The sequence below is a fragment of the Chenopodium quinoa genome, unplaced genomic scaffold (genome assembly GCF_001683475.1).
Source record: "Chenopodium quinoa cultivar QQ74 unplaced genomic scaffold, ASM168347v1, whole genome shotgun sequence".
In the NCBI taxonomy this organism is placed as follows: domain Eukaryota; kingdom Viridiplantae; phylum Streptophyta; class Magnoliopsida; order Caryophyllales; family Amaranthaceae; genus Chenopodium; species Chenopodium quinoa.
Window position 1 is genome coordinate 838,222 of NW_018743555.1, and position 13,459 is coordinate 851,680.

The window sequence follows — 13,459 nt, forward strand, 5'->3', positions numbered from 1 at the left end:
AGACAATGAACCTAGAACTGGTTCTCTTCATCTTGGAGGCCAAAGCTTTATCCTCAGGAGTTTCTCCCCGAAGCTTGAAAGCTAAGATGGGTTCCATCCAACTAGGCTCTGGGTCAGCGCAGCACACTTCAGGTGCTTCGTCGACACTTCTCTCTCGACGCACTTCTACATATACAGACCTGTTCAGCTCGGTAAAAGATGAACTAGCAAGTTTGGAGAGTGCATCGGCTTGAGTATTCTGACCCCTTGGGATCAGCTGAACCTCAAAAGTTTTCAGCTCTGCAATGACTGATTTGATCTTGGTAAGATAAGCTATCATGGAGGGCTCTTTGGCCTCATAGCTGCCACTGATCTGATATGCAACTAGCTGGGAGTCTGTTTTTAAGCAGACATGATCGGCTTCCAAGGAGATGCATAATTGTAGTCCGGCGATTGCTGCCTCATATTCGGCTTCATTGTTCGAGGCCTTAAAAGAAAATTTTAGTGCATACTCAAAGGATTTGCCTTCGGGAGAAGTTATCACCACTCCTGCCCCCGAACCGTTTTCGGTGGAAGACCCATCCGTAAACACGGTCCAGACTTTCTTTTCACTGTCCAGCACTTCTTGGTATGAGCATTCGGCCAAGAAATCCGCCAGGGCTTGAGCCTTAATTGCAGCCCTCGGACGGTAGCTGATGCTGAATTCGGTGAGCTCAAAAGCCCACTTGGCTAGCCTACCGGATTTTTCAACCTTGCCGAGAACTTTTTCCAACGGCTGATCAGTTAAGACCACTATCTGATGGCAATCAAAATAGGGCCTCAGCTTCCGAGCAGCTACTACTACCGCGAAAGCAACTTTCTCGAGTAGAGGATAGCGGGTCTCGGCATCCGTCAGTGTATGACTGACGAAATAGATCGGTTGTTGACTCTTACTCTCTTCCCTCAGCAATACTGCGCTGATGGTGGCCGGGCTAACGGCCACATATAGGTATAGAGTTTCTCCTTCAGCTGGGCTAGCCAGCGTTGGGAGTTGAGCCAGATGCTCCCGAAGCTGTTGAAAGGCGTCTTTTTGCTCTTCCTCCCAAACAAGCTCTTTTGTTTTCGGGAGTTTCAGGGCTTTGAAGAAGGGTAAACCCTTATCCGAAGCTCTGGAAATGAACCTCGAGAGGGCTGCCATTCTTCCGGTGAGCCGCTGAACATCCCGCTTCGTTTTCGGCTCAGGAAGGTCGAGCGCCGCTTTGACTTTAGAGGGATTGGCATCAATCCCCCTTTTGCTGACCATGAACCCCAGGAATTTCCCTGACTTCACGCCGAAGACACACTTCTTCGGATTCAGCTTCATTTGATGCTTTCTCAAGGTGGCGAAAGTTTCAGCCAGGTCCTTTACATGGTCCTCTAGTTTTCTGCTTTTGACGATCGAATCGTCAACATAGACTTCCATGTTTCGGCCCTTTTGATCGGCGAAAACTTGATCCACCAGCCTTTGATAGGTTGCCCCCGCATTTTTCAATCCGAAGGGCATCATTTTGTAATTATACACCCCAGCGTTCGTGACGAATGCTGTCTTGGCTCGATCGTCGGGGTGCATAAAGATCTGATGATACCCCGAGAATGCGTCCATGAAACTAAGCAAGGCATGGCCACTTGTCGAATCGACTAGCTGATCGATTCTCGGCAAGGGATAAAAATCCTTTGGACAAGCCTTATTTAGGTCCGTGAAGTCAACGCACATCCTCCAGGTACCATTGGGCTTCTGAACCATCACCACATTTGCCAGCCATTCCGGATATTGGCAAGGTTCAATGAACCCTGCCTCCAATAATTTTTTGACTTCGGCTGCGATGTCTCGGTTCTTATTGGCGGAGTAATTCCGCTTCTTTTGCTTAACTGGTCGACACGTTGGGTCAACATTAAGCTTATGGGAGATGAGGTCTGAACTTATCCCGGGCATATCAGCTGCCGAGAAAGCAAACACATCTCTGTTGTCCCGAAGGAGTTGAATAAGTTCACAACGGGTGTTCGGATCAAGGTCCATCCCGATTGTTACACATTTCTCAGCATCTCCTTCGGCCAACTCAACTGTTTCAGTCTGTTGATCCATGTCCATTGCCGATGGACTGGACTCTTCAGAATCTGGTCTGCTGCCAATGTCAGCAGGTGTCCCAGTCTTTGTGTTCTTCGGATGGCTCTCTGAGTCTTGCGGCTCAGCTGAAGAGTCAACCTTTTCCCTTTCGGGACCTTTTTCTCTGGGCACGGATCCTTGGGCCGAAGCACTTAGGCCTTTCGGCTTTTTTGTGCTTGGCTCTCTTTCTTTTTCTTTCTCCTCCTCATCCTTGTCGTCATCTGGGCGACTACTGGATGGCTTGAGGTAGTTGCACCTTCGGGCGTCCTTTTGGTTGCCCTGTATCCTTTCGGGGAAGCCGGCGTCTGAGACGTAAATCATCAGCTGATGATAAGTTGAGACGACCCCTTGGATCTCGTGAATTATGGGTCTCCCCAAAATCACGTTGTACACTGAAGGAGCGTCGATGACCAAAAACTCAATCATGACGTTCCGGGCTGCCTCATCGCAACCGATGGTGACAGGAAGTGTCACCTTCCCATCTGGATAAGTTGAAGCCCATTGAACCCGGATACCGGATAGGGTACCGGCGTAAGGTGCTTGGGCTTCAGCTTAATTTGATTGTAGGCCTTTCGGAACAGAATGTTTGCTCCGCTGCCACCGTCAACAAGGACCTTACTGACGTCGTGGTTGGCCACCGTGGCGATGATCACCAACGGATCCTCGTGAGGGAACGTAATCCCCCGGCAGTCGGCGGCTGTGAACGTCATGTTCGGCACCGGCGACTGGGGAGATTGAATGTCAGCGTTGTTCACCTGGTGAGTCAAAGCTCTAAGGTGACGCTTGTGCTCCCTCCGAGAGTATATTCCTCCCGAGATAACATTGATCGGAGGGAATTTCCCCTCCGGTTTTTTTACTGTTTTTCCGGGGGAAATCAAGGTCCTGCCGAGGGTCCTTTGCTGACCTCTCGGATTCTTTTTTCTCGCGGTGATCCGCGATGTATTTTTTCAAGTATCCCTTCCGGACCATGTCCTCTATCTGGTCCTTCAGTTGGATACACTCCTCAGTGTTGTGGCCCGAAGACTCGTGGAACTCACACCACTGATTTTTATTTTTTCGCTGATACCACTCTGGGAGTGGTCTCGGCTTTCGGTAACTCTGCTCCTCCTTCGTCACACTGTAAATTTTGGCGCGTGGAAGAGAGAGCGGAGTGTAGGACTCGTATCTGCCTGTGTATGAGGCAAACCTGTCCTTCTTTAGGTCGTTGGCCAAAGATGGCTCCGGAGCCTTTGATTTTCCCTTTGCCTTATGGCCTTGGCCTTCAGACAAGGGTATTTGCCTCTGTTTCCCTCCCCCGGATTGAGGTTGGGTTTTTGCTTTATTCCACTCTTCGGCTCGGATGAACTTATCCGAAGCACTAAGAGCTTCCTCCAAGGTCTGCGGGGTATGCATGACCATGAAGTCTAGGAACTTTCCTGGCTGAAGGCCATTCTGCATTGCAAAAACAGCTAACCCTGGTCCAGCTGGGAGACGCTTGATGACTCGTTACTGAAACGGGTCAGGTAGTCTCGGAGGCTTTCGGTTTCCCCTGTTGCAGACTCATGAGCTCTGCGGTAGTCTTCTCTCGGCGGTTTGCCGTGGAAAACTTGCTCCTGAACTTGGAGGACAGATCATCCCAACCTGTTATGGAGCCTTGCCTTACTCCCTTGGAGATCCACGCTTGCGCGATCCCCTTGAGAGTGGTTGGGAAATATTTGCACCAAGTCGCCTCGGATCTGGGGCAAAGATGCATATGAGTCTCATACGAGGCCACGTGGTCCTTCGGATCCGTGGTCCCGTCATATGTGATATGCGACGGTATTTTAACCGTGGGTACGCGCTCTTCCAGTATCCATTGCTCGAATGGTGAACTAGCGGGTAGCATAACGGCCTTGCCCTTGTTCCTGGCCGAAGGGACCGCGCTCCGCCCTCTTAGAGAGGTAGGAGTGGTTTTCGTCCCTGGCTGGGAAGTCTGGGCCTCGGCTGCAGGGAACGAGAGGCGACTACGCACGCTCGGTTCCTGGCCGCCGAGTCGGTCAAGGACGCTTCTGCGAACAGTCTCAGGTTCCCGGCGAGTAGATTCTGGCCGAGAAGCTGAGCTGCTGCTCTTATGCGCTGCTGGTCTTGAGGATGAGGATCCTTTAAATAATTGAGAGTTCTTTTTCCTCTGTTTTTCATTTTTCCAAGAATCCTCCTCCCACTCTTCCAATTCCCGGAAGGAAGGAAGCTTCCCACCGTCATGGTCTAACTTCCTCCGCTGATGCCGGGTATGCGGAGGAGTTCGATCACGAGGCGGTGGCATATTCTGTGCCCTCATTGCCTCCATGAGTACTGCCAGCGCTCTTGCCACCTCTTCCGAGCTGGGCCCGTCAAAGGGGTCCTCGGCCGAGTGTGGGAATGAGGCCGCGCAGCCGATGGTTGGCTTTGGGACACTGAATATGTCCTATGATCAGACTGACCCCTGCTAGACCGAGAGTGGTCCGGCCTATATTGAGAGTCATGCATTACAGGAGATAGGGAATCCTCTTTGTATGATCCTCCCCCCGAGCCGGCACCCTTGGGAGAGTTCCGGTCCGGCGAGGGCGATGGTGTAGGGGTTTTAGGCTTTTCGCCCGCTCCTTGACGGAGGCTTTTGCTCTTGCGGTTCTTAGCCATGGCTGCTAAGATAATTGCAAGATGATCTTGGTTAGGAATTTGGCTTAAAGAGTTTTGAAAGTCTTCCCCACAGACGGCGCCAAATTGTTTCGGTTGAAAACAATGGGACCTTGCCGAAGGTCCGCTGAAATGGAGAAGACTGGATTCGGTCCAAGTTGTGTTGGGCCGAAGGTTTCCTGCACAGTGAACACACGTAAACTAGCCTCGGGGGTGTTTCCGAGGAAGGCCCCTCCGATGCTAAAGTCAGTACAATGTGTAAAAGGAAGACACTATGCAAGAGAGTTTGTAGCTTGAGGCTTTTGTGGAATATTTCTGAATGCAAGAATGAGCATATGACTTAGAATCTCAACGTCCATCTATGAATGTGTCAATATGATGGCTTTTATATCTCATCATACATGGTGAGGTTGGGCCTTAGCCCAATTGGCATGCTTTGTGGGCTGACCTTTGACTTTTGTGCAATTGGAGAGTTGAACCTTGACCTTGGGCTTTTAATTGGATCATTTAGTGCTTAGGCCCAATTTTGACTAAATTGGATCCAAACAGTAATAATAACATTAGATTTGATCAATCAAAACAGATTATGAGACGCTTAATCCTTCGAATTTGGCTGAGAAAGAGGAATTTGAAAGAAGATTCGGATGAAGAATTGGGGAATTTATTGAAATTGCGCAAAAAAAAAGAAAAAAAATACATCGCTGATTTGATTATTTTTCTATTGGGGTCGTTGTTACTCCTGTTAGTGTTGAGTGTTGACTAAGACTATATTCGACGCGGTGAATATATTCGACGCGGTGAGTTTAATTTCCCACCCTTGTCATTAAGGAATATTGTTACTCAATCAAATTTCTGTTCTTTAATCAGTCAAAAATAAAAAATTCTACTCTTTTGATATTTGACTCGTTAAATTTTAATTTGGATTGATTGGACTCAAAAGATCATTCTCACCAAAGAAGAAAAAAAAAAATCACTCCTCTCTCACTCTACCTTTGGGTGAAATATAAATGTGGGTACTAAACTATTGTTGCAGATTGAGTACTTATCTTTCACTTGTTGCAGGTAGGGTACTAAACTTCGTACTCAACTTATTTTACTTGTTGTAGGTGGTTATGGGGAAGCATTGAATAGCAATTTTTTTTACACCTTAAAACCCTGATATCAAGTACAATGAATGTACAATATTTAGAACAAGCAATGGTTATATAAATTATCTAGCCATTACAACTGAAGGGGTATAGCGTTGAACAATAAACACCGAATCAGTTGAATTGGGCTCATCTTCATCCCTTCTCCAAAATTGCAAACTCAAGGTCTAGCGTTGTACTAGAAGTCAAATCAAGTTTTCCTCCACTCATGACTTATCAATGGGCTTAAAACTCATCCCAATGAAGTTTTATTCACAATCTCTCTTGTCAACAGTTTTGTAAATTGATCCGCCAAATTGAAATTAGACTGAACAAAATCAATAGTAACAACCCTATCCTTTATCATCATACACACATAACTATGGCGCACTCCTATGCGACGTAACTTTTCGTTATAAACATGGATATATACTTTTGATATAGTAGAAGAACTATCACAATGTATTGAAATAGGTGACAAGGGATTAGGCCACAAGTCCACTTCATTTATCAAATTCGTTAGCCATTTTGCTTCTTTACCTACCGAAGGCAACGCTATGAACTCGAAAGCCATTGTTGAGTTTGTAATACGTGTTTACTTCTTAGATGCCCATAAAATAGCACCTCCTCCAAGAAGAAACACCCAACCACTAGTAGAAGAATGATCCTCTTTATTAATGATCCAACAAGAACCTGTTACCCTTCTAAATTCGAAGGATCTACTCCTTTGTAAACCATACCATAATCCATGGTTTTCCTCAAATACCTTAGAACACGACTTAGAGATTGCCAATGATTCATACTTGGATTACAAGTACGCCTACATAGCTTGCCTACGGCGAACGCTATATCCGGTCGAGTGCTTGTCATAGCATACATCATACATCCAACCAATCTAGCATAGTCCAATTGTGAAACCAGACCTCCTCCATTTGGAACCAAAGAAACATTTAGGTCCATTAGAGTAGACATGAGAGAACTATCCAACCCACTAAACTTCTTAATCACTTTCTTAATATAATGCGATTGTGCTAAACTTATTGAGCCATTCCCTTTCTTTATCCTAAAACCAAGGATAACATCCGCTTCTTCCATATCTATCATGGAAAATCTAGCTTAGATGAAAGAAATTCTTTGCTCTTTTCAACTTGATCCACTTTAGTCTCAAAGATAAGCATGTTATCAACATATAAACAAATCATAACACCTTTACCATAATTATCAAAAAATTTATGTACACACTTATCCGACTGATTCATCTTAAAGTCATTTTCCAAGACAACATCATCAAACTTTTGTTGCCATTGCTTAGGTACTGTTTTAGCCCATACAAAGATCTAACTTGCACACTATGGTTTCTTGTCCATTGATAACAATGCCTTCTTGTTATTTCATATACAATTCCTCCTCCAATTCACCATTAAAGAATGTCGTTTTTACAGTCATTTGGTGAAGTACAAGGTCACGAGTCATTACCAGAGATATCAACAACCTTATGGTGGTTATTCTTGCCATCAGTGCGTTTGTATCCAAGTAATCAATATCGTGAATTTGTTTGTACTCTTGGACAACTAACTGGACCTTTTACTTTTTTACGGTTCCATCTATCCTTAATTTTCTTTTGAAAATCCATTTACAACCTAAATTTACAACCTAAAGGAGTGCAACCGGGTGATAAATCTGACAAAACTCGAGTATTAATATTTCAATTCCCATAGTTGAATCCATTTCATCTTGGGTAGCTTCTTTCCAAAATGTCGCATCATAAAACTTCATATCCTCATAAAAAGGTTTTAAGATCCTCCACACTATAGCATTATAGTGTTTGAGTCTCTATTGACTCACTTGACCTTCAACTAAATAAATTTGAAAATCAAGTCCAAATGATTTTTCTTTTTTTAATTATCTTACTTTTCCTAACTTCCGACAAAATAGTCTTATGATCTTTAATAATAGGATCACCTACAATGGCGGAAGCAGTATTAGGTACAATATCCGATCCTTTAGCCTTGGAATTGATGAAAACCGATTTTTATCAAAAATTGCATCCCTTGACTCTATCACCGTGTGAATTGAGACAAAGTCATTTTTGTTCAATGACATAAAACCTGTAGATTTTGCTATATTTCGCATTGCCTATAAAAATGCAATCAATTACCTTTTTCACCCAATGATTTTCTTTTGGGTTTCAGCAATCTTACAATTGTCCTACATCCCCCATACCTTAAAGTAATTGAGAGTAGGTTTCTTTTTGTGCCAAAGTTCATAAGGGGCAACTTTGTTCATTCCTTTTATTGGGAACTCTATTTAAATTATAACAAGTTTCAATATAGCTTCATTCTAAAATCCGTCACTAATTTTTAGGTAGGATGGTATATTCATTGTTTGAATAACATGCTTAATTGTTTGAATGATATCATCGATTAATTTTTATGATATCATGTATAGGTTGGATGGTATCATTTATAGTTTTTAGGAAAATTTACAACAAAGGTTCCAAATATGGAAGATTTTCTTTAAACGGTTCCAACTTTTGAATAACTAAGGGCAGTCCTAACTATTGTACACATTTTTCTTAAACGATCCGTGACTTGAACTTACCTGCCAAACCGGTTAAATAGACCTTGTGGCATTGTTTCATTAGTTCTATTTCTTTTTTTTATTATTTATTTTTTTGTATAAAAAATCCTTCATTGCTCCTCCTCCCTTATCTCTCCTCCTATACCTTGCCAAAACCAGGTCCGTCCCTGAGGGTAGGCGAGGGGTGTGATCGCCTAGGGCCATGGTAGTTGGGGCTCAATATGAAAAAGCCACATACTATTTTAAAAAAAATGCAGATATACTAACGTTTTGCTGCATAAAGAAGTAATGTTCCATTCATGGATTAGTGGTAAGAAGTTAATCTTAGGGGAGCTTGTGGATTCAAATATGATTATTGTTCATTTTTTTCCTATTTTATCTTTTTTTTCTTTTATGATGTCATGTTCGTTTTTGCATTTATTTTTCCTTATAGAGTATTCTTTTAGTTTCATTTATTTTTACAATTTTATATATTATATCTGACCCAAATAATTTTGAACATCACCTTTAAAGAAGACTAAAAAGAGTGTTCATACATGATGGTAAATTTAGAACAAACATTTTAATGGTAGAAAATTGCATACGAGTGAGTTCAAATTGAATCTTTTAATGTATCTTTTATACATTATATTAATTTAATCTTGTATTTTGCTATCTTTAGTGAACATTCTGTTTATTTTTTATTTACTTACATAATCACTTATATTTTCTTGTTTGTTACTGTATTATTTCATCTATTTATCATTATATTTATCTATCAGCAAGTTAATTTATATTTTAAAAGAGCTAATTTTATCAAAATATACATTGAACAAATGTAATAACATAATATATTTTAACATTTTTTTAAAAGTATATATCATCAAATTAAATTAGCCGAAGTATTTGAATAAAAAATACATTAAAGCGATGAAAAGAAAAGAAAACAAATTTTATTTTTATTCAGTATTATTATAATTATAAAGAGCCCTTATGTTACCAGTTTAACTTACCCCCACCACATAACCACCAATCTAACCTACCCCACCACAAAACCAAACCACCTACACCATAAAACCACCACCCATCTAACTCGATTACATCATGAAACCACAACTATCTAACCCACCCCACCGCAAGTTGACCACCGTTCAACCAACACCAAAAATAACCAACATAAATCCAAATGCCACCCACCATTCTCACGATTTTGCGATAAATTATTTACTTTTAAATAATTATTTAATTAAGGTGGTTTTTATGTTATGGATGGAAAAAGTTGGAGAGTATGAAAGGATGGGACTATGGGAGGTAGAAGAAGAATGGTGTTGGTGGATTGGTGGTTATGGTGCATGTGGGAGAGAGGAATTGTGGACTTTGTAGTGGTTATGACGTGGAAGGAGAGAAATTGAGCATAAGTTTTTTTACTTTAAAAAAAAAGGATTTTTTTTTACCAAATGCTCCTATAAGTTATTTTTTATTCACCATATACCCATGAAAATTTTCAAATTCACCAAATATTCCCGAGTTTAACAAAAATGTCACCAATTACCCTTAATGACTAACAGAAGTTAACTCCATTTGTCATTATTGTTAACTATGCCACATGGCAGTTTATAATTAGTTCATTTTTAAATTATTTAATAATTTATTAATTAATTAAAAAACTAAAAAAAATCAAAAAAGAATCACCTCTTACACAACCAACCAGCCACCTTCGACCAGCGAACCTCCACAGCCACCTCGCCACAACTCAGCTCAGCCTCCCCCGCATCGGCGCCGCCCTTGCCCCTAACCCGGAGTTGGTTCTCGTCCTTTCCCCTGAACCACATGCTTTTCACTCCTTGCCTTGAACCATAAATACCCCTCCTTTCCTAACCACCTTGAGCCAAAATCAGGCAACAATCACCAAAACACCTTCGCCGGCAACCACAATCTCTTGCCCCACATTGCCGCTGCCCAATTTTTCCCAAAACTACCACCCCTAAAACCCCAAAATCAAAACCCTTGATTTTAAATTTTGGGTTTTTTTTTTATTTTGGGGTTTCAGCATGGTGGTTGTAGGGTGGAAATGGTAGGGGATGGATGATTAGGGTTCGCCGGCGTGGGGATAAAGGTTTTGACGCCGGTTGGGAGGAAAGGGTTTGTTGAGGGGGGAGAGAAGGGGGTTTTTAGGATTGAGGAGAGGACGTCTGTAATACCCCAAGTTTTTGTAGCATATTTTAGTCAACAATTTTCTAATATAAACTTTTAAATTTATAATTTATTTTCAAATATATATATTAATTATTTTCTTTTTTCGGATTTATAAAAAAAGAGAAATTGATTTCCTAGAATTGGTTTTATCGGATTGAAATAAAAAAAAACAAACTTTATCAATTCTTATCTTGTAGACCTTCTAGATAAATCCACCTTCACAACACTAAATTTATAAATTCCTAATCCCACCAAATTACCGTGAGAAACACTAGCTTCACGAAGCTTTCTTTTTTTTTTCCTCAAACATATTCTTCCTTAATTTGTATCATCTGCTACAACCAACCTTAATTGTTTGAGAATAGTGGTAAGCCATGGTTCTTCTTCACCTTCATCTTTCTTGACAGTAATTGTCAGCCAACCCACTACAAACTACGTCTTCGTTCATTGACCTTGAGTTATATATTTATATGGCTTCTTTTGATTCGTAGTTAGGGAGTATTTTTTTTTTTTAAAAAAAGGGTTTTGTTGTTCTTCCCGTAATTGTAAGACAATTCTTACAATTACAGACATATGGTAGGCGAGCAAAACAATGGTGGGAAAGATGAGTTAATTACTTTTGTCAAGTTTTTAGAGTTTGGCAGACTTTTTTTTAAAAAAAAACATGTACTTTTCTCTCTCTCTCCCCTTTTTTTTTAAAAAAAAATTTACGTAATGAATGAAGCATTGGTTCATTACTATAATCGCAATGGCTACACATACACTGAATGTATGTGGGCCAGACATACACTAATGATGTGTCGCCTTTTCATTGGTTGTTCATTTGAGTCCCAAAAAAATCAAAAATATAAATTTCAAATTCAAATTTCAAATGAACTTGGGCCCACTCTCCCAACAGCCCGCACTCTCTCCTCTCTCACTTCGACCGACCCTTTTATTTTTTGGGGTCTAACTTTCTCTCTTCTCTCTCCTCTCCTTTAAAAAAAAATTATCCAATTTTTTTTAAAATACTTTACATGTCAAAAAATTTAATATTCTGAATTTATGGAATCAATTTGCTTCAATTTTTTTTTACGATTTTTATTTTTAAATTTCGTTTCACAAATCCCCAATTTCTAGGGTTCTTCTCTCTCCTCCATTGTTCTTCATAATGTTCATCTCTTCTTTTATAATTTTTTTCCTAGATTTGTTTGTGAAAATAATTTACATGTTTTTTATCTTCAATATTCTGGATTTGTGCACACAATCTGCTCCATATTTTTTAATATAATAATATATTTTTTTATTTTATTTTATTTTCACATCCCTTGAAATCCCAATTTCTAGGGTTCATAATCGCAAAATTGGAGTTCAATTCCAGTACTGAAGAAATGTAATTAAAATGGAGAATTACCCCTGGCAAAATGATGGGTTATCCAAATTAAATCGGAGATTTGCACGTGTAACAACAATTTTGGAAATCTAATTCGTCGATTACAATTTTTATTTTTAAATTTCCAGTTTTTAATTTTAATATTTTGTAAGTGAATGTGAATTTGTAATATTTAACATTGTTGATATTTAAATTTGGGGTTTTCCATTATATGATTTGTTTCACATCAACCTGATACGTTAATTGAACTTGGTGTTTTCCATAATTAAAACATAATATTTCGTTGAAGAAAAATGATAAATCGTTAATTCCAATGTTCTTCAGTTTTCTCTTTATCATCAACATCAATGTTTGATAAGTTAGTTTATTTTTTAGCAACACAAAATAAAAGTTGTTGTAATCACAATCATAAAACATGGATCTCTTCATCTATATATTCTAGTAACTGATTAAACACAAATTTTAAGTTCAATATAAGGGATTCGTTGTTACTAATTTAAGTTTTATACTACTTATATTTCAATACTTGTTACATATAAATATTTTGTAGTTACTATGTTTATGTGGAACATATTACTAAAATTTAAGTAAATTTCAGACATAATTACAATATCAATTCAAGAAACAAAAGCAATAATAATTTTTTAACCAAAAACATATAAGAGAATTTTCAACAACGAATTATAAATATAGGAAATACGTGATATTATTGATTTTATATTTGTATTTTTTCTATGAAACAATATTAACGCAAACAAAAAATACAAATAAAAACCAAAAAACATACAGCGCAGGCCACACCATGTAGCTTGCTGCCAAGTCAGCAAAAATAACGGACCCAGACACGCGCATAACGAGGTTACTGATTTTTGTCAGGGTTACTTGTATTTTTTTCGGGGTTACTTGTATGGATTACGTATTTTGGGGTTACTTGTATTTTTTAGGGGTTACTTGTATTTTTTTTTCAGGAGTTACTTGTATGGATTACTTATTCAAGGGTTACTTGTATGGACTAATTTAAGGGTTACTTATATGAGTTACTTCAACGGTTACTTGTATGAGTTACCTATTCAAGGGTTACTTGTATGAGTTACATATTTAGGGGTTACTTATATGAGTTACTTAATTTAGGGGTTACTTGTATGAGTTACTTGTTACTTGTATGAGTTACTTAATTTAGGGGTTACTTGTATGAGTTACTTATTCAAAAGTTACTTGTATGAGTTACTTATTCAAGGGTTAATTGTAGGCCCTATACAAACCGGTAACACCCTACAAGTAACCCTTGACCAAAACCAGTAACACCCTACAAGTAACTCCTGACCAAAACAAGAAACACCCTACAAGTAACCCCTGACCAAACCAGTAACACCCTACAAATATTTTACAATCTACTCACATTACTATTGTTGTTTTTGTTACTGAAATTTTTTATGAAGAATGTTCAATCTAAGATTCCACGAAGAAAACGAG

The 13,459-nt window shown here is 39.6% G+C and overlaps 1 protein-coding gene across 1 annotated transcript; it reads right to left on the bottom strand.

Annotated features, from left to right (window-relative positions):
• Nucleotides 1-6,555: 6,555 nt before the first annotated feature.
• LOC110681606 (uncharacterized mitochondrial protein AtMg00810-like) lies at nucleotides 6,556-6,954 on the bottom strand. The gene has a single exon (XM_021857759.1). The coding sequence runs from the start codon at nucleotides 6,952-6,954 to the stop codon at nucleotides 6,556-6,558; it is 399 nt and encodes a 132-aa protein (XP_021713451.1).
• Nucleotides 6,955-13,459: the final 6,505 nt, after the last annotated feature.

What these genes read in the sequence shown, in the direction of transcription:
- LOC110681606 (XM_021857759.1), bottom strand. Translation starts at nt 6,954, where the DNA reads ATGGAAGAAGCGGATGTTATCCTTGGTTTTAGGATAAAGAAAGGGAAT.